Source organism: Oncorhynchus nerka, linkage group LG19 (assembly GCF_034236695.1).
Source record: "Oncorhynchus nerka isolate Pitt River linkage group LG19, Oner_Uvic_2.0, whole genome shotgun sequence".
In the NCBI taxonomy this organism is placed as follows: Eukaryota; Metazoa; Chordata; class Actinopteri; order Salmoniformes; family Salmonidae; genus Oncorhynchus; species Oncorhynchus nerka.
The window spans coordinates 40,554,084-40,579,410 of record NC_088414.1 but is presented as its reverse complement, the minus strand read 5'-3'; the positions used below and the strand labels follow the sequence as shown (position 1 = coordinate 40,579,410).

General features: G+C 42.4%; 1 protein-coding gene across 1 annotated transcript in view; it reads right to left on the bottom strand.

The window, feature by feature from the left end:
- The window catches only part of pds5b (PDS5 cohesin associated factor B), a 114,845-nt gene that overhangs the window by 72,316 nt on the left and 17,202 nt on the right, over positions 1-25,327 (bottom strand). The window contains exons 2-4 of the mRNA XM_065004940.1: positions 6,556-6,681; positions 5,805-6,008; positions 3,237-3,323 (exon numbers count right to left, since the gene is read on the bottom strand). Of these exons, the coding sequence (XP_064861012.1) occupies positions 3,237-3,323; positions 5,805-6,008; positions 6,556-6,663 (399 nt within the window). The 5' untranslated portion in view covers positions 6,664-6,681. The remainder of the gene's footprint in view (positions 1-3,236; positions 3,324-5,804; positions 6,009-6,555; positions 6,682-25,327) is intronic.

Below are 25,327 nucleotides of genomic sequence, written 5' to 3'. Positions count from 1 at the left end.
ATACAGAGAGAGAGGGTTAACACTATACAGAGAGAGGTTAACACTATACAGAGAGAGGTTAACACTATACAGAGAGAGAGGTTAACACTATACAGAGAGAGAGAGGTTAACACTATACAGAGAGAGAGGGGTTAACACTATACAGAGAGAGAGAGGTTAACACTATACAGAGAGAGAGAGGTTAACACTATACAGAGAGAGAGTTAACACTATACAGAGAGAGAGGGTTAACACTATATACAGAGAGAGAGAGAGAGTTAACACTATACAGAGAGAGAGAGGTTAACACTATACAGAGAGAGAGACTATACAGAGAGAGTTAACACTATACAGAGAGAGAGGTTAACACTATACAGAGAGAGAGGTTAACACTATACAGAGAGAGAGAGGTTAACACTATACAGAGAGAGAACACTATACAGAGAGAGAGGGTTATACAGAGAGAGAGAGGTTAACACTATACAGAGAGAGAGGTTAACACTATACAGAGAGAGAGGGTTAACACTATACAGAGAGAGAGAGGTTAACACTATACAGAGAGAGAGGGTTAACACTATACAGAGAGAGAGGGGTTAACACTATACAGAGAGAGAGGGTTAACACTATACAGAGAGAGAGGGGTTAACACTATACAGAGAGAGAGAGAGGTTAACACTATACAGAGAGAGAGAGAGTTAACACTATACAGAGAGAGAGAGAGGTTAACACTATACAGAGAGAGAGAGAGGTTAACACTATACAGAGAGAGAGAGGTTAACACTATACAGAGAGAGAGAGGTATACAGAGAGAGAGGTTAACACTATACAGAGAGAGAGAACACTATACAGAGAGAGAGAGGTTAACACTATACAGAGAGAGAGGTTAACACTATACAGAGAGAGAGAGAGAGGTTAACACTATACAGAGAGAGAGAGTTAACACTATACAGAGAGAGAGAGAGAGAGAGAGAGAGGAGGTTAACACTATACAGATAGAGAGAGAGGTTAACAGAGAGAGAGAGTTAACACTATACAGAGAGAGAGAGGTTAACACTATACAGAGAGAGAGAGGTTAACACTATACAGAGAGAGAGAGGTTAACACTATACAGAGAGAGAGAGAGGTTAACACTATACAGAGAGAGAGGTTAACACTATACAGAGAGAGAGAGGTTAACACTATACAGAGAGAGAGAGAGGTTAACTACAGAGAGAGAGGTTATATACAGAGAGAGAGAGTTAACACTATACAGAGAGAGAGAGAGGTTAACACTATACAGAGAGAGAGAGGTTAACACTATACAGAGAGAGAGAGAGGTTAACACTATACAGAGAACACTATACAGAGAGAGAGAGGTTAACACTATACAGAGAGAGAGAGAGGTTAACATACAGAGAGAGAGAGGTATACAGAGAGAGAGAGGTTAACACTATACAGAGAGAGAGTTAACACTATACAGAGAGAGGTTAACACTATACAGAGAGAGAGTTAACACTATACAGAGAGAGAGTTAACACTATACAGAGAGAGAGGTTAACACTATACAGAGAGAGAGAGGTTAACACTATACAGAGAGAGAGTTAACACTATACAGAGAGAGGTTAACACTATACAGAGAGAGAGTTAACACTATACAGAGAGAGAGAGGTTAACACTATACAGAGAGAGAGGTTAACACTATACAGAGGTTAACACTATACAGAGAGAGAGGGTTAACACTATACAGAGAGAGAGGGGTTAACACTATACAGAGAGAGAGGGGTTAACACTATACAGAGAGAGAGAGGTTAACACTATACAGAGAGAGAGAGGTTAACACTATACAGAGAGAGAACACTATACAGAGAGAGAGGTTAACACTATACAGAGAGAGAGGTTAACACTATACAGAGAGAGAGTTAACACTATACAGAGAGAGAGGTTAACACTATACAGAGAGAGAGAACACTATACAGAGAGAGAGAGGAGAGTTAACACTATACAGAGAGAGAGAGGGTTAACACTATACAGAGAGAGAGAGAGGTTAACACTATACAGAGAGAGAGAGAGGTTAACACTATACAGAGAGAGAGGTTAACACTATACAGAGAGAGAGGTTAACACTATACAGAGAGAGAGGTTAACACTATACAGAGAGAGGTTAACACTATACAGAGAGAGAGAGGTTAACACTATACAGAGAGAGAGAGAGGTTAACACTATACAGAGAGAGAGGTTAACACTATACAGAGAGAGAGAGGTTAACACTATACAGAGAGAGAGGTTAACACTATACAGAGAGAGAGGTTAACACTATACAGAGAGAGAGAGAGGTTAACACTATACAGAGAGAGAGAGGTTAACACTATACAGAGAGAGAGAGAGTTAACACTATACAGAGAGAGAGAGGTTAACACTATACAGAGAGAGAGAGTTAACACTATACAGAGAGAGAGAGAGGTTAACACTATACAGAGAGAGAGGTTAACACTATACAGAGAGAGAGGTTAACACTATACAGAGAGAGGTTAACACTATACAGAGAGAGAGAGAGGTTAACACTATACAGAGAGAGAGAGAGGTTAACACTATACAGAGAGAGAGAGAGAGGTTAACACTATACAGAGAGGGATAGAGGTTAGCACTATACAGAGAGAGAGGTTAGCACTATACAGAGAGAGAGGTTAACACTATACAGAGAGAGAGAGGTTAACACTATACAGAGAGAGAGAGAGGTTAACACTATACAGAGAGAGAGAGAGGTTAACACTATACAGAGAGAGAGAGGTTAACACTATACAGAGAGAGAGAGGTTAACACTATACAGAGAGAGAGAGAGGTTAACACTATACAGAGAGAGAGAGAGGTTAACACTATACAGAGAGAGAGAGAGGTTAACACTATACAGAGAGAGAGGTTAACACTATACAGAGATATATGGTTACCATGAAAAGTAATTCCCCTCAATGTATTTTTTATATTTCATGACTCTAAGATCAGGAAAATGTATTCAAAATAATTATGAAACTTCAGAAGCTTTGTTAAATGGGGAAAATATTGTAATATTTTTCTATTTCTTGAAAAGTTTATATTTTGGAAATAAGAGATTTTCATCAGACACCAGCACATGCTGACCCCTGATCCCTTACCTCCAGCAGGTAGAAGTATATATTGAACTGACCCCTAACCCCTGAGCTCCAGCAGGTAGAAGTATGTGTTAAATGACCCCTGACCCCTAGCAGGTAGAAGTATGTGTTAAATGACCCCTGACCCTTTACCTCCAGCAGGTAGAAGTATCTGTTAAACTGAGCACTCTTGGTGTCCTCCAGTCCTTTCAGCTGGCGAGTGATGAACATGAAGATATCCTGAAAATAACAACCACGAACACACAACCATCAATAACCTTTAGAACCATTAGAAGCAGTCTACAGACACGGATGTGTTACTTTAGGCTAACTAACTGTAGCTACAGACAGAGTGAAGGGTCTAGGCTAGCCTTATTGTCTGTGGCGATCTCATAAAATAAAATCACCTACATGTAGGCTACTGAGCTTGTCTGCTGCTTTAAGCACCGCAATTTAAAAACGAAGACAAATTACTAAAGAGGGCGCCAGAGATCAATATACTCTAACCAGAAGAAATGAAAAACCTGTTCCAGACCCCCGCTGTCTGCTGCTGGCCTTTACAGATTGTGCCGTTACACTCCTGAAGTACACCAGCGGCCGGCAACTTTTTCCATTTGGAGTGCCAAGTTATCCGACCAGTTCTACCAATCTTCTACCAAACATAGCAGCCAGCAGGTAGAAAATATCCTGATAAAAATAAATATCCTATGAATCACATTGGCTATCCCATGTGGCCTGTCTGCAAGGAAATGGAAACATTGTAGCAACTATTGTATTTAACTTGGTTCTGCTGCAAACTTGTAACATTGTAGCAACTATTGTATTTAACTTGGTTCTGCTGCAAACTTGTAACATTGTAGCAACTATTGTATTTAACTTGGTTCTGCTGCAATAACATTGTATAAAATATTCTGTGCCCTCAGGAGTTTCCTGCGTCAGTGAGCTCCAGACAGACAGACACTGCTGTAGGCTATTTTGTGCAAAGGATAAGAAGGAAACAGGTAGGCCTATTTTATTAAGTTTCAACCGGATCAGAGCATGACATCCCCCCCTTCATGCTGAGTGGTAATCAAAAGGGAGAGAGCTGGAAAATTGACTATAGTTCCTCCATGCAGCTTTTCTCAATTGATGTAAAAACAGACTTTGTTTACTGGCTGTTTTAAGGCGAAGAAAAACATTATTTGAGAAGCGCCACAGTGACGGCGAGTTAAGCCAATCAGAAATAGTATCAGATCTCCATATGGACACATGTATAGGCCTACATTAACGTGCAGGCCATGTCGACTTGTCCTACTTCTATACATGTAATCAAGTGCGTGCGTTGTCCTTACTCAAGACTGACCGGAGCGTCCCAAACAAAAAGGAGAACTAATACATTGACAACTGGTTAATGGAATGAAATAAAAACCTCAACTTTTTTTCCTCGCAAGTGTAGCCGAAAATGAAACAACTTGTCCACTTCTAAAAATGGTAAGAGTGTAATAATAATATATTGAATGCATTAAATGAACATTGTAGATTAGAAATGAAGGGAATGAACAGGAAATGTACTACACGGCTTCCACAATGGATACAATGTCCATAATTTTTTTTTTTAAACATATATTTGCCACTGCTCGACTAAATGAATTGACCGAACAATCGACCAGTCAACATGTGGTCAGCTCCGGTGTCATTCAGGCTCGAGCTCCCGAGTGGCGCAGAGGTCTAAGACACTGCATCTCAATGCAAGAGGCGTCACTACAGCCCCTGGTTCGAATCCAGGCTGAATCACATCCGGCCATGATTTGGAGCCCCATAAGGTGGCCCAGCTTCGTCTGGGTTTGGCTCATTGTAAGAATAACAATTTGTTCTTAACCGACTCGCCTAGTTGAAGAAAGGTTACACATTATACTCCCTATTGCATGCTCTAACATATGGACTAAGTATAGATTCTGAAATACACATTCATTTATTCAACATCAAAAATATTATCTCAAAACAACCATTTTGATTTTGCTTCTTTTTTTGTATTTTTGTGTTGTTTAAAAAAACAACAACATTGGTTATAACTACTGTATATACTCTTAAAAACACGTAATATTTCCAGAGTGGCTTTCTGGTACTTTAAACGATATGACCCTTTTTATACACAGAAATTGACACTCTGGGTCATTAACCAATCACAGCACTCCTTTAGGATGGCACATTTAGCAAATCACCAGCAGAGGGAGTTCTATTTGACTCCATTTTCCCATTCACCGTGTTGGTGGTGCGCATAACATTTATCATAACTTCAGAATTAGCACAGAGCCCACTCTGGAAATGTGATGTACTTGTAGAGTATATTGTTACAAACAATATGTCTTAAAATGAACAAAATCAATAAGGGTAGTTTGGAGAAATTAGTATAAATATTTGTAATTTTGAATTAAATTAATGTTTGTGCATACTCCATTTGTTAGAGGCCACTTTGAGGAGAATTATGAGAGCAAGATCATGTCTGTATCATGTACGGTTCACAGATCATAGGGTCGTACATGTATAGGTCTAAAAAAGGGCCTGAAACTGACACTTTCGTCATGATTTATAATAAAAAATGGGTTTGTAATGCAAACATCCTTCCTCCCAATGAAGTTTCTATGTGAAAATTTGCTAGAACAATCGAGACACTAAAAATATTTGGTGGAATCATCCTAGTTATATCTTCAGTTTATCAGGTGATATGTATGGAGAGGTTACCTTCAGTTTATCAGGTGATGTGTAGGGGGCCTCTGGGGCGTAGATTCTGAAAATGTCGGCCAAGCAGCAGGCCACTAGGAGGCGAACGTCCTTGTCAGGGTGCTTCAGGAAGAAGTCAGACGCCAGATGGAGAGCCAGGTTCAGGTACAACTCCTTCTCCTCCTCACTGTCCTGATCCATGTCCATGAATGTTTTCACCACCATCTACACACACAGAGACAGAGAGACAGAGAGAGACAGAGAGGTGGATTCATTGATTGACTGACAGGTTGAGGTAAAGCTCCCCTCTCTTACCTCCCCATCTTCATCCATGTCCATCTTCACCACCATCACACAATCAATCAATCAGGTAGTCAAACAATAAAATCACAGTCAATCTTTATTATCCTGTATAAAGGGCGTCTTCTCCATGGTCCGTCTAGCATGGGCCACAAATTCTACAGTTCCACTGAAGAAAAAAAAGAAGAGGTCCAAGAACACATCCTTGCGGGACTCAAGGAGTATAACAATACACAGTATAATAATAATAACAATAACAACAACAACAACGCAGGGCTGTTCAATTGCCAGATTTTTTCAATTCTTCCCCATAGTATCTAATTGCACTCATCTCGTGTCCCAGGTCAGAATTAGTCCCTGGTTAGAAGGAGATGAAAACCAAAAAAGTGTTTGGGCCGTCCAGGAGCGGAATTGAACAGTCCTATACAGCTATAAGGCTGTGGTCGGGCTAATAAATAGAGATATTACTGACCTTGAGTCGGCGGACCATCTCCTCCTTGGAGATGTTGCTGGAGATCTCCTTGACCCCCGGAGGGTAGGTGATCTTCCCATCGGCCGCTCGAGACTTAGAGTGAGCCATACTCCCAGCTCAGTACTCCTACACAGAGACAGAGAGAGACACAGACACTTAGAGAGAGCCATACTCCCAGCTCAGTACTCCTACACAGAGACAGAGAGACACAGACACTTAGAGAGAGCCATACTCCCAGCTTAGTACTCCTACACAGAGAGAGACAAAGACACTTAGAGAGAGCCATACTCCCAGCTCAGTACTCCTACACAGAGACACAGACACTTAGAGAGAGCCATACTCCCAGCTCAGTACTCCTACACAGAGACACAGACACTTAGAGAGAGCCATACTCGCAGATCAGTCCTCCTATAGTGTAATGATGCTAACAGTTAACCGTTAATCGGTTAACAGGCCAAAAATATATTTGACTTGTCATGCATACCAGTCTATAGGTCAATTTGCATAATTTAGTGGAATTAAATTGAAGTGTGTGTTTTCTTTAGTCGCCATGCATGTTATTTAGCCACGTGCGCAGCATACAGAACATAGTCTTTCTTTTCTCTCCAAAACTCTTGAACGTGCCGTCCTTGGCCAGCTCTCCCGCTATCTCTCTCAGAATGACCTTCTTGATCCAAATCAGTCAGGTTTCAAGACTAGTCATTCAACTGAGACTGCTCTTCTCTGTATCACGGAGGCGCTCCGCACTGCTAAAGCTAACTCTCTCTCCTCTGCTCTCATCCTTCTAGACCTATCGGCTGCCTTCGATACTGTGAACCATCAGATCCTCCTCTCCACCCTCTCCGAGTTGGGCATCTCCGGCGCGGCCCACGCTTGGATTGCGTCCTACCTGACAGGTCGCTCCTACCAGGTGGCGTGGCGAGAATCCGTCTCCACACCACGTGCTCTCACCACTGGTGTCCCCCAGGGCCCTGTTCTAGGCCCTCTCCTATTCTCGCTATACACCAAGTCACTTGGCTCTGTCATAACCTCACATGGTCTCTCCTATCATTGCTATGCAGACGACACACAATTAATCTTCTCCTTTCCCCCTTCTGATGACCAGGTGGCGAATCGCATCTCTGCATGTCTGGCAGACATATCCGTGTGGATGACGGATCACCACCTCAAGCTGAACCTCGGCAAGACGGAGCTGCTCTTCCTCCCGGGAAGGGCTGCCCGTTCCATGATCTCGCCATCACGGTTGACAACTCCATTGTGTCCTCCTCCCAGAGCGCTAAGAACCTTGGCGTGATCCTGGACAACACCCTGTCGTTCTCAACTAACATCAAGGCGGTGGCCCGTTCCTGTAGGTTCATGCTCTACAACATCCGCAGAGTACGACCCTGCCTCACACAGGAAGCGGCGCAGGTCCTAATCCAGGCACTTGTCATCTCCCGTCTGGATTACTGCAACTCGCTGTTGGCTGGGCTCCCTGCCTGTGCCATTAAACCCCTACAACTCATCCAGAACGCCGCAGCCCGTCTGGTGTTCAACCTTCCCAAGTTCTCTCACGTCACCCCGCTCCTCCGCTCCCTCCACTGGCTTCCAGTTGAAGCTCGCATCCGCTACAAGACCATGGTGCTTGCCTACGGAGCTGTGAGGGGAACGGCACCTCAGTACCTCCAGGCTCTGATCAGGCCCTACACCCAAACAAGGGCACTGCGTTCATCCACCTCTGGCCTGCTCGCCTCCCTACCACTGAGGAAGTACAGTTCCCGCTCAGCCCAGTCAAAACTGTTCGCTGCTCTGGCCCCCCAATGGTGGAACAAACTCCCTCACGACGCCAGGACAGCGGAGTCAATCACCACCTTCCGGAGACACCTGAAACCCCACCTCTTTATGGAATACCTAGGATAGGATAAAGTAATCCTTCTCACCCCCCTTAAAAGACCTAGATGCACTATTGTAAAGTGGCTGTTCCACTGGATGTCATAAGGTGAAAGCACCAATTTGTAAGTCGCTCTGGATAAGAGCGTCTGCTAAATGACTTAAATGTAAATGTAATGTAAATGTCTGCTGAACGGAATAGCCTATCGCCTGTCAGACAGCGCGATAGCAGCTCCTCAAAACGCTGGTACACGCGAGTGAAAACATGCACTTTTCAGCCCAGTCATCGCGCAACAAATAACAATTCAAATGGGATCGGATGTTAGAAATGGTTGATGACCACGAGTCACGACAAAGAAGAGCTATACCCTGAACAAGGCAGTTAAACCCACTGTTCCTAGATCAGTGAACCCACTGTTCCTAGATCAGTGAACCCACTGTTCCTAGATCAGTGAACCCACTGTTCCTAGATCAGTGTTCCTAGAAACCCACTGTTCCTAGATCAGTTAACCCACTGTTCCTAGATCAGTTAACCCACTGTTCCTAGATCAGTTAACCCACTGTTCCTAGATCAGTTAACCCACTGTTCCTAGATCAGTTAACCCACTGTTCCTAGATCAGTTAACCCACTGTTCCTAGACCAGTTAACCCACTGTTCCTAGATCAGTTAACCCACTGTTCCTAGGCCGTCATTGAAAATAAGAATTTGTTCTTAACTGACTTGCCTAGTTAAAAAAAAAAAAAAAAAACATTTGCAACGCATCCTAGTGACATCAGCAATGCATCCTAGTCAAATTAGCAACGCATCCTAGTGACATCAGCAACGCATCCTAGTGACATCAGCAACGCATCCTAGTGACATCAGCAACGCATCCTAGTCAAATTAGCAACGCATCCTAGTGACATCAGCAACGTATCCTAGTGACATCAGCAACGCATCCTAGTCAAATTAGCAACGCATCCTAGTGACATCAGCAACGCATCCTAGTCAAATTAGCAACGCAGCCTAGTGACATCAGCAACGCATCCTAGTCAAATTAGCAACGCATCCTAGTGACATCAGCAACGCATCCTAGTGACATCAGCAACGCATCCTAGTCAAATTAGCAACGCATCCTAGTGACATCAGCAACGCATCCTAGTCAAATTAGCAAAGCATCCTAGTGACATCAGAAACGCATCCTAGTGACATCAGCAACGCATCCTAGTCAAATTAGCAACGCATCCTAGTGACATCAACAACGCATCCTAGTGACATCAGCAACGCATCCTAGTGACATCAGCAACGCATCCTAGTGACATCAGCAACGCATCCTAGTGACATCAGCAACGCATCCTAGTGACATCAGCAACGCATCCTAGTGACATCAGCAACGCATCCTAGTGACATCAGCAATGCATCCTAGTCAAATTAGCAACGCATCCTAGTGACATCAGCAACGCATCCTAGTGACATCAGCAACGCATCCTAGTGACATCAGCAACGCATCCTAGTCAAATTAGCAACGCATCCTAGTGACATCAGCAACGCATCCTAGTCAAATTAGCAACGCATCCTAGTGACATCAGCAACGCATCCTAGTGACATCAGCAACGCATCCTAGTGACATCAGCAACGCATCCTAGTCAAATTAGCAACGCATCCTAGTGACATCAGCAACGTATCCTAGTGACATCAGCAACGCATCCTAGTCAAATTAGCAACGCATCCTAGTGACATCAGCAACGCATCCTAGTCAAATTAGCAACGCAGCCTAGTGACATCAGCAACGCATCCTAGTCAAATTAGCAACGCATCCTAGTGACATCAGCAACGCATCCTAGTGACATCAGCAACGCATCCTAGTCAAATTAGCAACGCATCCTAGTGACATCAGCAACGCATCCTAGTCAAATTAGCAACGCATCCTAGTGACATCAGAAACGCATCCTAGTGACATCAGCAACGCATCCTAGTCAAATTAGCAACGCATCCTAGTGACATCAACAACGCATCCTAGTGACATCAGCAACGCATCCTAGTCAAATTAGCAACGCATCCTAGTGACATCAGCAACGCATCCTAGTCAAATTAGCAACGCATCCTAGTGACATCAGCAACGCATCCTAGTGACATCAGCAACGCATCCTAGTGACATCAGCAACGCATCCTAGTGACATCAGCAACGCAGCCTAGTGCCATCAGCAACGCAGCCTAGTGACATCAGCAACGCAGCCTAGATGTTGCTATTAGAAAGGGGGAAACTTAAGTTTGACAGAAAAGTTCACCTATCACAAATGGAACCGCTCTGTTTAGAACGGTGTTTCCTAACGTTTTATTAGCTTCTTCATTAAAGGAGTTGAATGTTCAATAATAGGCTAGGGTGGCAGGCGGCAGGTAGCCCAGTGGTTAGAGCAGGTAGCCTAGTGGTTAGAGCAAGTAGCCCAGTGGTTAGAGCAGGTAGCCTAGTGGTTAGAGCAGGTAGCCTAGTGGTTAGAGCAGGTAGCCTAGTGGTTAGAGCAGGTAGCCTAGTGGTAGCCTAGTGGTTAGAGCAGGTAGCCTAGTGGTTAGAGCAGGTAGCCTAGTGGTTAGAGCAGGTAGCCCAGTGGTTAGAGCAGGTAGCCTAGTGGTTAGAGCAGGTAGCCTAGTGGTTAGAGCAGGTAGCCTAGTGGTTAGAGCAGGTAGCCCAGTGGTTAGAGCAGGTAGCCCAGTGGTTAGAGCAGGTAGCCCAGTGGTTAGAGCAGGTAGCCCAGTGGTTAGAGCAGGTAGCCTAGTGGTTAGAGCAGGTAGCCTAGTGGTTAGAGCAGGTAGCCTAGTGGTTAGAGCAGGTAGCCTAGTGGTTAGAGCAGGTAGCCTAGTGGTTAGAGCAGGTAGCCTAGTGGTTAGAGCAGGTAGCCTAGTGGTAGCCTAGTGGTTAGAGCAGGTAGCCTAGTGGTAGCCTAGTGGTTGGAGCAGGTAGCCTAGTGGTTAGAGCAGGTAGCCTAGTGGTTAGAGCAGGTAGCCTAGTGGTTAGAGCAGGTAGCTTAGTGGTTAGAGCGTTGGGCCAGTAAACGGTAAGGTTGCTGGATCGAATCCCCGAGTTGACACGGTAAAAGTCTGTCGTTCTGCCCCTGAACAAGGCAGTTAATCCACTGTTCCCCGGTAGGCCATCATTGTAAATAAGAATTATTTACATTTAAAAGATTACATTTAAATAATATAGTATTTTGACTGTAAGATGATAGATAGGGTTTCTATTGCATAAAAATGTCAGTTTCTTGTATAGTATTTTTTTCCATCCTGTTTTCCAGTGATCAATCCTTGATGTTTCTACAACTTGATTGGAGTCCACCTGTGGTAAATTCAATTGGATTGGACATTATTTGAAAAGGCACACACCTGTCTATATAAGGTCCTACAGTTGACAGTGCATGTTGAAGGAGAAGGGCCTTGGTCTGGGAGGTGTCAAAGAACCTTATGGTCACTCTGACAGAGCTCCAGAGTTCTTCTGTGGAGATGAGAGAACCTTCCAGAAAGACAACTGTCTCTGCAGCACTCCACCAATCAGGCCTTTATGGTAGAGTGGCCAGATGGAAGCCACTCCTCAGTAAAAGGCACATGACAGCCCTCTTGGAGTTTGCCAAAAGGCACCTAAAGACTCTCAGACCATTAGAAACAAGACTCTCTGGTTTGATGAAACCAAGATTTAACTCTTTGGCATGAATGCCAAGCGTCACATTTGGAAGAAACCTGGTACCATCCCTACAATGAAGCATGGTGGTGGCAGCATCATGCTGTGGGGATGACTGTGAGATTAGTCAGGATACAAAGTACATAGAGATCCTTGATGAAAACCTGCTCAAGACCTCAGACTGGGGCGAAGGTTCACCTTCCAACAGGACGATGACCGAAAGCACACAGCCGAGACAGTGCAGGAGTGGCTTTGGGACAAGTCTCTGACTTGCTTCGTCATTAAATGGGTATTGTGTGTAGATTGAGAGGAAAAAAAACATTTTCATCCATTTTAGAAGAAGGCTGTAACGTAACAAAATGTGGAAAAAGTCAAGGGGTCTGAATACTTTTCGAATGCACTGTATGAAAATAATAACTGGCATAGAGATCAGTAGAAATGGTAAGATAAATTGTTATTCCACATGAGAAAGGTTGTCGACCTATTACCAGGAAGCAGGAAGTTCAGGACAGTGACAACGGCAGAATCTGCGAAGGCCAGATGGAGCGGGATGAGGATGGTTGGGTCAGGTCAGGGTTTTTTCTTCCGGTTATCTTGATTTCTTGCTCCCTCTCGTCTTTGTCGTCGTATTTCATCAAACAGTGTGCTTAAAGCATCAGACAAGATCAATGCATATATAGTTGATTTTAATAAAACACAATAGGGTGTTTCTATATGGAAAAATGAACGTTTTAAAATGTCTACCAATCGATTGGTCGAAAGTACAGACGACTTTCTTTTAACAAGATCAATGCATATATAGTGGTTAGAGCGTTGGACTAGAGCGTTGGACTAGTAACCGGAAGGTTGCGAGTTCAAACCCCCGAGCTGACAAGGTACAAATCAGTCGTTCTGCCCCTGAACAGGCAGTTAACCCACTGTTCCTAGGCCGTCATTGAAAATAAGAATTTGTTCTTAACTGACTTGCCTGGTTAAATAAAGGTAAAATAAAAATAAAACCGATATATTTTGGGGGTCGGTGACAACCCTAGAAGATTGTGATTGTTTCTCTTGAGTCGTCTATATTTGTATGACGTTGTATTTATAAATTGTGTACAGGGCTACTTGTAGAAGAAATCTTGGGACTCTAAGAGGTGATATAAAGATTCCAAACAAGATCAGGTGTTTCCCGCTAAGATTTTTGGGAGTAGCGGAATAGATCGAAATGGATATAGGGGAAACCCTGGTACTGACCTCTGGTTTCTAAAGTTAGCGTGGAGAGATGGGTGAAAATGAAAAACCTAGCACATTTCAAAACTGGCTAAAGGCCTTAAACCAATCCTATAAACCACAAAGGACTAGAGGAAACATGACATCATACAGCATAGCATCAAGCTCGGAGAGTCTCTGAAATATTGAACGAGGTAGGCTATTCTGAGAGACTGAGGTAATGGTACTTCGGACCATGGCGGCATCCCAAACCCCATTCCCTATAATGCACCAATTTTGCCCAGGGCCCATAGGGTCTGGTCAAAAGTAGTGCACTATATAGGGAATAAGGTTCCATAGGTCTCTGGTCTAAAGTAGTGCACTATAATAGGGAATAGGGTGCCAAAGGGCTCTGGTCAAATGTAGTGCACTATATATAGGGAATAGGGTACCACCATTTTAGATACAGCCCACGTGTCTAGGATGATAGTGCACACCAGAGAATCTCTCTCTCTTGGGGAAAAAAGGAGAAAGAACACATTTCAACCAATCCAATAAACCATCAACGCAAAGAGAAAACACGCTGTCATACAAAATGTCAAGCTCGGAGAGCCTATGAAATGTTGAACCAGGTAGGCTATTCTGAGCGTGAGGTAATGGTATTTTGGACAGTGTGTCTCGGCTGGTCGCCAGAAAATCCCTGTCCTTTCACGCTCCTATTCCATTATCAACACTAGAGGTGTAAATTATAAAATGTTAAAAACTAAACTGGTATCCGTAAAGAAAAATGTACATGGGGAAACTTTTTTTTTAGGGTGGGGGGGGGCCTCACCTGCTTTCCCTTTACTAATGATGCAAGGAGCGTGTGTTCAGTTCGTGTAGAATATCCTAGCCTATTCATTGATGATAGGCCCTGCTTCACTTCAGTTGTGAGACACTGCAAGCCAAGAAATGGCAAAATACAGCATTCCAATGCGATATACAGCTATTGCATGGTGGCCAACCTGTCAATACTGCCCCCCCCGTTCCGGAAAGATCTGATCGTTCGCATTCTCAAAACTACGGCAACTAATTAGTCTCCACCGTTCCAAAAAATCTTAGGAGTCAATTCCGAGCGGAAGCAACATTGTATTTTTACCAAATGTCTCGTTAAGTCACGGTATTTAAACTTTAAAGTACTTTTTTAGGAGAGCGATCGGCACGCAGGCAGCTCGAGATTATTTGATGATCAGTTTTGGTGATGGACGTTAGTCCCACTTCAGAAAAGACATTCCTTCAGACTAGTGAAATGCCCGTTAAGTGGCGCTTCGAAACTATCGTCAGAGAAGGTTTTGTGTTGGAATTTTAAAATCCGTAGCGTACTCTTACAGATATAACGTCATTGTCCGACCATAGTGACATAACGACATTGTCCGACCATTGTGACATAACGACATTGTCCGACCATAGTGACATAACGACATTGTCCGACCATACCGACCATAGTGACATAACGACATTGTCCGACCATAGTGACATAACGACATTGTCCGACCATTGTGACATAACGACATTGTCCGACCATAGTGACATAACGACATTGTCCGACCATTGTGACATAACGTCATTGTCCGACCAGTGATATAATGACATTGTCCGACCATAGTGAGATAACGACATTGTCCGACCATACCGACCATAGTAATATAATGACATTGTCCGACCATACCGACCATAGTGACATAACGACATTGTCCGACCATAGTGATATAACGACATTGACCGACCATCGTGACATAACGACATTGTCCGACCATAGTGATATAATGACATTGTCCGACCATAGTGATATAACGACATTGTCCGACCATAGTGATATAACGACATTGTCCGACCATAGTGATATAACGACATTGACCGACCATCGTGATATAACGACATTGTCCGACCATCGTGACATAACGACATTGTCCGACCATACCGACCATAGTAATATAATGACATTGACCGACCATAGTGATATAACGACATTGTCCGACCATAGTGATATAACGACATTGTCCGACCATAGTGATATAATGACATTGTCAATACCGTTTCCTCCGGGGGTGCGTGCTACGCCACTGCTTATAACTAACTATAAAGTAAAGTATAACTACAAGAAATCTAAGATGTGTCAAATGATATCCAGCTCAGGGTTCCAGCTATGTATTTGGTTTGCTGACTTGCTAGCTAAGTGGCGAAATGTCAAGATCAAGCTTCTTGGTAACAGCAGAGATATTCAACCCCCTCCTGGATGAAGATCCCTGTTGCCTAAATGTATGTATAATACATTTTTATTTTTTAAATAGCACCCATTTGTGTGCACTTCCTGTACCCCCGTACGGTACAGAAACGGTCTGACTGTATGAAAATCTAGATACCTCTCAACCATATTATATACGGACAGTTCTCTGGACCCAGATTAAAACTATTCCTGGAATAGAAAGCATGCCCAATGGAGAATCTCTATTGGCAGTGTTTTCTGGTCCAGGAAAAGGTTTACCAGTAATCTGGAGTTAAGTCCCAAATGCCAGCCTATTACCTACATAGTTATATGGGCCCTGGTCAAAAGTAGTGCACTATATAGCTAGCGAATAGGGTGGCATTTGGGACGCACACCCTGAGTCAGGGAAACCGTCCCTAGCAGCAGGGCCACATGGATTATGCAGGACAGTCATAACTGCATCAGTTATACTTTACTAAATTCAGTCAGTTATAGTTTACTAAATTCAGTCAGTTATAGTTTACTAAATTCAGTCAGTTATACTTTACTAAATTCAGTCAGTTATAGTTTAGTGTAAAGCCTAAATTCAGTCAGTTATACTTTACTAAATTCAGTCAGTTATAGTTTAGTGTAAAGCCTAAATTCAGTCAGTTATAGTTTACTAAATTCAGTCAGTTATAGTTTACTGTTAGCCTAAATTCAGTCAGTTAGTTTACTGTTAGCCTAAATTCAGTCAGTTATATATAGTTTACTGTAAAGCCTAAATTCAGTCAGTTATACTTTACTAAATTCAGTCAGTTATAGTTTACTGTTAGCCTAAATTGAGTCAGTTATAGTTTACTGTTAGCCTAAATTCAGTCAGTTATAGTTTACTGTTAGCCTAAATTCAGTCAGTTAGTTTACTGTTAGCCTAAATTCCGTCAGTTATAGTTTACTGTTAGCCTAAATTCAGTCAGTTATAGTTTACTGTTAGCCTAAATTCAGTCAGTTAGTTTACTGTTAGCCTAAATTCAGTCAGTTAGTTTACTGTTAGCCTAAATTCAGTCAGTTAGTTTACTGTTAGCCTAAATTCCGTCAGTTATAGTTTACTGGTTAGTTATAGTTTATCACCATACCATACACCCCAGCAGCCAAATACCGCCAAGGCAACCAGAAATATGCTGCTGCACTGAGATTTTAACCACAACCACCCCCTGCTTCAACAGGGTAGTGCAGCACACACACACGCTCTCAGACACACACACAGTCTGCCAGACTGTTCTGTCACTGACCTCGTTTCAACCCACAGCTGCTGCCAGAGAAGAACCCAATCCCTTATCAGCCTAGAGCAGAGCAGGGCTGAGGGGTGTACTCAGCAACTTAGACCAGGCCTGAGGACCAGACTCAGCAACATAGACCAGGGCTGAGGGGTGTACTCAGCAACTTAGACCAGGGCTGAGGACCAGGGCTGAGGGGTGTTCTTAGCCATTTAGACCAGGGCTGAGGACCAGACTCAGCAACATAGACCAGGGCTGAGGGGTGTACTCAGCAACTTGGACCAGGGCTGAGGGGTGTACTCAGCAACTTAGACCAGGGCTGAGGGGTGTACTCAGCAACTTAAGACCAGGGCTGAGGGGTGTACTCGGCAACTTAAGACCAGGGCTGAGGGGTGTACTCAGCAACTTAGACCAGGGCTGAGGACCAGGGCTGAGGGGTGTACTCAGCAACTTAGACCAGGGCTGAGGGGTGTACTCAGCAACTCAGACCAGGGCTGAGGACCAGGGCTGAGGGGTGTACTTAGCCATTTAGACCAGGGCTGAGGGGTGTTCTTAGCCATTTAGACCAGGGCTGAGGAGTGTTCTTAGCCATTTAGACCAGGGCTGAGGACCAGACTCAGCAACATAGACCAGGGCTGAGGGGTGTACTCAGCAACTTAGACCAGGGCTGAGGACCAGGGCTGAAGGGTGTTCTTAGCCATTTAGACCAGGGCTGAGGACCAGAGCTGAGGACCAGACTCAGCAACATAGACCAGGGCTGAGGGACGTACTCAGCAACTTAGACCAGGGGTGTGTTCTGTCAATGTACTGAAACACACAGAATGCTGCAGATAGAAATGAAATGTATAGAGTTGAAATGATTCCCTATTCTACAGGAATCTGATTTATTCTACAGGAATCGGATCTATTCTACAGGAATCGGATCTATTCTACAGGAATCTTGATCTATTCTACAGGAATCTTGATCTATTCTACACAATATTCATTTAGTCAACGAAAATAGTGGCAGAAATATTTGTCAAAACACCAATTTTTTTCAGTGGCAATTGACGAGATGCTAACTGACTAAATAGACCCAGAAAATAAAAAAACGAAAAAGACGGTTAATTTCAATGGATGAAAAGAAGACGTGACAATATGCCGTTACAAATCGGGATATTATTTTTGGCGATATATCGTATCGTTTTGCCAGTATCACAGTATTATATTTGCACTAGTTGGCTGTACGTGCACCAAAACGACAGTATTGTTTGTTGTTGTTGAGAACGACCATTATGGATGTCTTTAGGGATGATGCAAATACCGATTTTTGGGGGTCAAGAAGGTAGATGGACGTTATTTTAAGCCGATACTCAATATCATTAAATTAGAAAATGTTGATGACAAAATTTCCCGGACAGCCATGTGTGTGTGCATTAATGCATCCATTTTAAAAACCAAACAATACATTTCACTTAGTTTTTACCATTCTAACTACATAGCGGTAATACATGTATTTGAATGGTAAATCTCTTGATAACCTGGGTAAATCAAGATGACATAGGCCTACACACAATATAGGTGAAGGCATATTCAATAGGGGTGTGTGCATTGACTTGATGATCTTGTTATAGCTGATCAGTGGAGTCTATGATGCTACAGATTACAGACATCTGTCTTTCATTTGGGACTTCCATTAGCCTACTGATCAACAACAATTACAAAGAAGCAGCAGTCCAGCAGGACACGCCTGTATGGAAAGACGTCATATAGGCACTGCTGTTAGTTTGACAATATAAAAGAACATCTATTCAATGCAAAATGGGTCCAACGTAACGTCATGACTTGAGATGCTTATGAAACTAGTGTTTTTTTTTGTCGATTTCCACGATCAGGATCTTCTTTCAGATGTCAGGTGTTCATCTCTAAACAACTCAGCTGCCAGGACGACATTTGATTGGCTAGTTTAACTATCTGTCAAGAAATGGGTGGGGGTTGTAACTTGATCCTACTGCTACGATTGGATAGAGGAAGGCTCTAACTCTGCTCACTTTCACTTCTGTCTCCACTGCTCATATCACTTGGTGCAGTTTACTGCTACTATTCGAGCTAGATCAAAGGTGGTAACATTTCCTACCAAACGATAAATAATATAATAATAATATCTAACAAGGAGAGCTGACGCAGGAACAAAGATGAAACGACGATGCATGTTCTGTCTGAATGACTAAAATCTGTCCATAGTTTGGAGATAAGATCGATGGTGTAGACCTACAGTTGAAGTCGAAAGTTTACATACACCTTAGCCAAATACATTTCAACTCAGTTTTTCACAAATCCTGACATTTAATCCTAGTAAAAATGCCCTGTTTTTAGGTCAGTTAGGATCATCACTCTATTTTAAGAATGTGAAATGTCTGAATAATAGTAGAGAGAATTATATATTTCCAGTGGGTCAGAAGTTTACATACACTCAATTAGTATTTGGTAGCATTGCCTTTAAATTGTTTAACGTGGGTCAAGCGTTTCAGGTAGCCTTCCACAAGCTTCCCACAATAAGTTGGGTGAATTTTGGCCCATTCCTCCTGACAGAGCTGGTGTAACTGAGTCAGGTTTGTAGGCCTCCTTGCTCGCACACGCCTTTTCAGTTCTGCCCACAAATGTTCTATAGGATTGAGGTCAGGGCTTTGTGATGGCCACTCCAATACCTTGACTTCGTTGTCCTTAAGCCATTTTGCCCCAATTTTGGAAGTATGCTTGGGGCCATTGTCCATTTGGAAGACCCATTTGCGAGCAAGCTTTAACTTCCTGACTGATGTGTTGAGATGTTCCTTCAATATATCCACATAATTTTCCTACCTCATGATGTCATCCATTTTGTGAAGTACACCAGTCCCTCCTGCAGCAAAGCACACCCACAACATGATGCTGCCAACCCCGTGCTTCACAGTTGAGATGGTGTTCTTCGGCTTGCAAGCCTCCCCCTTTCTCCTCCAATCCTAACGATGGACATTATGGCCAAAAAGTTATATTTTTGCTTCATCAGAACAGAGGACATTTCTCCAAAAAGTACAATCTTTGTCCCCATGTACAGTTGCAAACCGTAGTTAGGCTTTTTTTTATGGCGGTTTTGGAACAATGGCTGCTTCCTTGTTATGTCTATAGGACTTGTTTTACTGTGGATATAGATACTTTTGTACCAGTTTCTTCCAGTATCTTCACAAGGTCCTTTGCTGTTGTTCTGGGATTGATTTGCACTTTATACACCAAAGTACGTTCATCTCTAGGAGACTGAACGCGTCTCCTTCCTGAGTGGTATGACGGCTGCGTGGCCCCATGGTGTTTATACTTGCATACTATTGTTTGTACAGATGAACGTGGTACCTTCAGGCGTTTGGAAATTGCTCCCAAGGATGAACCAGACTTGTGGAGGTCAAAACAAATCTGAGGTCTTGGCTGATTTCTTTTGATTTTCCCATGATGTCAAGCAAAGAGGCACTGAGTTTGAAGGTAGGCCTTGAAATACATCCACAGGCCCACCTCCAATTGACTCAAATGATGTCAATTAGCCTATCAGAAGCTTCTAAAGCCATGACATTTTCTGGAATTTTACAAGCTGTTTTCCAACAAACAATTGTTGGAAAAATGACTTGTGTCATGCACAAAGTAGATGTCGTAACCAACTTTCCAAAACGATAGTTTGTTAACCTCACTAAGGGATGTGGGACGGTAGCGTCCCACCTGGCCAACATCCAGTGAAATTGCAGAGCGCCAAATTCAAAAACAGAAATACTATAAAAATTCATGAAACATACAAGTGTTATACATCGGTTTAAAGATGAACTTCTTGTTAATCCAACCACGGTTTCAGATTTCAAAAAGGCTTTACGGCGAAAGCATACCATGCGATTATCTGAGAACAGCGCCCAGCAGACAAATCATTACAAACAATTACCAGCCACATAGAGGAGTTACACAAGTCAGAAATAGCAATAAAATTAATCACTTACCTTTGATGATCTTCATATGGTTGCACTCACAAGACTCCCATATACTCAATAAAATGTTTGTTTTGTTCGATAAAGTCCCTCTTTATATCCAAAAACCTCTGGTTTGTTCGCGCGTTTTGTCAAACAGGCAGACAAAAAATCCAAATAGTATCCGTAAAGTTCGTAAAAACATATCAAATGATGTTTACAATCAATCCTCAGGTTGTTTTTAGCATAAATAAATCGATAATATTTCAACCGGGCAATAACGTCGTCAATATAAAAGGTAAACAAGAAAGGCGCACTCTCGTTCGCGCTCATGAAAAGGCTCTGGGACACTGCAGTGTCCACTCATTCAGAGAGGTCTTACTCCCTCATTTTTCAGAATACAAGCCTGAAACCATTTCTAAAGACTGTTGACATCCAGTGGAAGAAGTGCAATTTGAGTCCCAAGTCAATGGATACTGTAATGGCATTCAATAGAAAACTTTTAAAAAATATATATATATTTAACACTTCCTGGATGGATTTTTCTCAGGTTTTCGCTTGCCAAATCAGTTCTGTTATTCTGTTATGTTGTTCACAGACATTATTATAACAGTTTAGGAACCTTTGGAGTGTTTTCTATCTAAATCTACCAATTATATGCATATCCTAACTTCTGGGCCTGAGAAGCAGGCAGTTTACTTTGGGAGCTCCCTACCCTAGTGAAGTTAACAAGAAATTTGTGGAGTGGTTGAAAAAAATAGTTTTAATGACTCCAACCTAAGTGTATGTAACCTTCTGACTTCAACTGTACATCTGCATGTTTTTGCTATGTCGAGCGATAAAGGGCCGTTAACCAAGACTAGAAAAGGTCAATATCGCCGCAATATATCTCTCTTCTTCGCCTCTCCTCTCTCTCCCTCCCCCGCCTCCTCTTTCCCTCCCACCCCTCTACTCTCCCCTTCTCTTCTCCCCCCTCCCTTCCTATTCTTCCCCTCTCCTCTCTCCCTCCCCCGCCTCCTCTTTCCCTCCCACCCCTCTACTCTCCCCTTCTCTCCCCTCCTCCACCTCTCCTCTTCCCATCCCCCCACCTCCCCCTTCTCCCACCCCTACCTCTCCTCTTACGAGAGGAGCCAAGGGTCTGAGTAAACAGACATGAACCTCCCTCTAACCTAGACCAGATATCCACATTGACTTCACTCGCTGGCATCAGTGACTTGCCAAGTTGTCAACTCTACCTCCTCTTTTTGTCTCCCTTTCTTTCCCCCCCTCTCTCTAACATTACAGTTCTGCGCGTGTATGTGTGTGTGTGTGTGTGTATGAAACGCAAAATCATATGATGCAATATGCATCATAGCGGCTGTATTTCGAAAGTGATATATCTTGAAAACTTGATTGCTGACATGCAAAAATATTTTGGGACTATCAACAATGGACTTATAATAACCAATACCAACATACAGCTCTGGGGTGGAGATTTCCTTAACCGTGTCTCTGGAAAAATGATAACCATGGTTACCGATGGGGGTGTGTGTGTGTGGGGGGGGGTCTGTCTGCAAAAGAAAGAGGGGGAAAGAAAGAAAGAAGAAGAAAGGAGGGAGAGAGAGAAAGAGGCGGGGTAGAGGGAGAATTGGCAACTTGGCAAGTCACTGATGCCAGTGAGTGAAGTCAATGTGCTTATCTGGAGGGAGCTTCTGGAGGGAAAGGCAGCCGGGCATCATGCATTACAAAGAGACAGACTGTTACACTGCTGCAGTCAAGAGGGGAGAGATAGGCAGAGAGGATTGGTGACTGAAAGACAGGAGTATGAGTGAAAGGAGGGAGAGAGCGAGGGAGAGCTCTGAAAGGAGAAAGAGAGCTCTGAAAGGAGAGAGAGAGGGAGAGCTCTGAAAGTAGAGAGAGAGAAGGAGAGCTCTGAAAGGAGAGAGAGAGAGGGAGAGCTCTAAAAGGAGAGAGAGAGAGGGAGAGCTCTGAAAGGAGAGAGAGAGGGAGAGCTCTGAAAGGAGAGAGAGAGAGGGAGAGCTCTGAAAGGAGAGAGAGAGAGGGAGAGCTCTGAAAGGAGAGAGAGAGAGGGAGAGCTCTGAAAGGAGAGAGAGAGAGGGAGAGCTCTGAAAGGAGAGAGAGGGAGAGCTCTGAAAGGAGAGAGAGGGAGAGCTCTGAAAGGAGAGAGAGAGGGAGAGCTCTGAAAGGAGAGAGAGATCTCTGAAAGGAGAGAGAGAGAACTGAAAAGGGGGAATGTCAAGGTTGTGTTCAGCAAGGGGTGTATTCTGTCGCAAAACGTTTTCCTCAATTCCCGACTTGGAAGACAACCAATGTCTTCTAAAAGGTACATGGGAGATTCCCATGAAACCAGTTTAAAAACGGCTGTAGCACATTGAGTGACAAAGCCATGATGCATCTGCAAAAATCAACTATAATTCTGAGGATTAAGAGGTCTAAGTTTCTTATTTTAAATACATTTTAGCCAGATTGTTTTTTTTTATTATACATTGTTACCCCCAAATTCTCATTAAAGAAATGCATCGTGATTGAATTCTTGGATGAATCTATAAAATGACGTTGCTGTGGTTTGTCTATCAATCATTAAAATGCTATACTACATTAAGTTTATATTAAATTAGAACATGTATTACGTACAAACGGTGTCTGTGGACAGGTCTCATTACCATAACACTTAAGTTCCTGTAAATACTACATCTCATTACCATAACACTTAAGTTCCTGTAAAAAACTACATCTCATTACCATAACACTTAAGTTCCTGTAAATACTACATCTCATTACCATAACACTTAAGTTCCTATAAATACTACATCTCATTACCATAACACACTACATCTCATTACCATAACACTTAAGTTCCTGTAAATACTACATCTAATTACCATACCACTTAAGTTCCTGTAAAAAACTACATCTCATTACCATAACACTACATAAATACTACATCATTACCATAACACTTAAGTTCCTGTTAAAAACTACATCTCATTACCATAACACACTACATCTCATTACCATAACACTTAAGTTCCTGTAAATACTACATCTCATTACCATACCACTTAAGTTCCTGTAAAAAACTACATCTCATTACCATAACACTTAAGTTCCTGTTAAAAAACTACATCTCATTACCATAACACTTAAGTTCCTTAAGTTTGTGTAAATACTACATAAAAAAGTTCCTGTAAAAACTACATCTCATTACCATAACACTTAAGTTCCTGTAAAAAACTACATCTCATTACCATAACACTTAAGTTCCTGTAAAAACGACATCTCATTACCATAACACTTAAGTTCCTGTAAATACATCTCATTTTCACCCTGTAAAAACTACATCTCATAAGTTCCTGTAAATACTACATCTCATTACCATCTCATCTCATTACCATACCACTTAAGTTCCTGTAAAAAACTACATCTCATTACCATAACACTTAAGTTCCTGTAAACCATCTCATTACCATAACACTTAAGTTCCTGTAAAAACGTCTCATTACCATAACACTTAAGTTCCTGTAAATACTACATCTCATTACCATAACACTTAAGTTCCTGTAAATACTTCTCTTACCATACCACTTTTCGTTCCTGTAAAAACTACATCTCATTACCATAACACTTTTCACGTTCCTGTAAAACGACATCTCATTACCATAACACTTAAGTTCCTGTTAATACTACATCTCATTACCATAACACTTAAGTTTGTGTAAATACTACATCTCATTACCATACCACTTAAGTTCCTGTAAAAAACTACATCTCATTACCATAACACTTAAGTTCCTGTAAAAAACTACATCTCATTACCATAACACTTAAGTTCCTGTAAAAACGACATCTCATTACCATAACACTTAAGTTCCTGTAAATACTACATCTCATTACCATACCACTTAAGTTCCTGTAAAAAACTACATCTCTCGAAACCAAATCACTTTTCACGTTCCTGTAAATACTACATCTCATTACCATAACACTTTTCACGTTCCTGTAAAAACGACATCTCATTACCATAACACTTTTCACGTTCCTGTAAAAACGACATCTCATTACCATAACACTTAAGTTCCTGTAAAAAAACTACATCTCTCGAAACCAAATCACTTTTCACGTTCCTGTTAAAACTACATATCATTACCATAACATTTTCACGTTCCTGTAAATACGTCATCTCATTACCATAACATTTTTAAGTTCCTGTAAAAACTCCAATGTTTTTAAATAAAGTTTTATTCACCCCATGATGCATCATCTAGAGCAGTAGAAGTTAATTTATTTGCCTATGACTATATATAACTTCGGAATGCAGTTCTTATTGTCAAACATCTTCTTCGCCCCAACTGGACCGAAACTGATTAAAAAAAACTCAAACTAGGAAAAAATCTGATTTAATTTGATAATTTATTATCTAAATATAAAAATGTTGAATGTTATGTTTAACTCGGGGCTCCTGAGAGGCGCAGCGGTCTAAGGCATTGCATCTCATTGCTAGAGGCGTCACTACAGACACTCTGGTTCGATTCCAGGCTGTATCACAACCGGGCCATGATTGGGAGTCCCATAGGGCGGCGCACAATTGGTCCAGCGACGTCCGGGTTT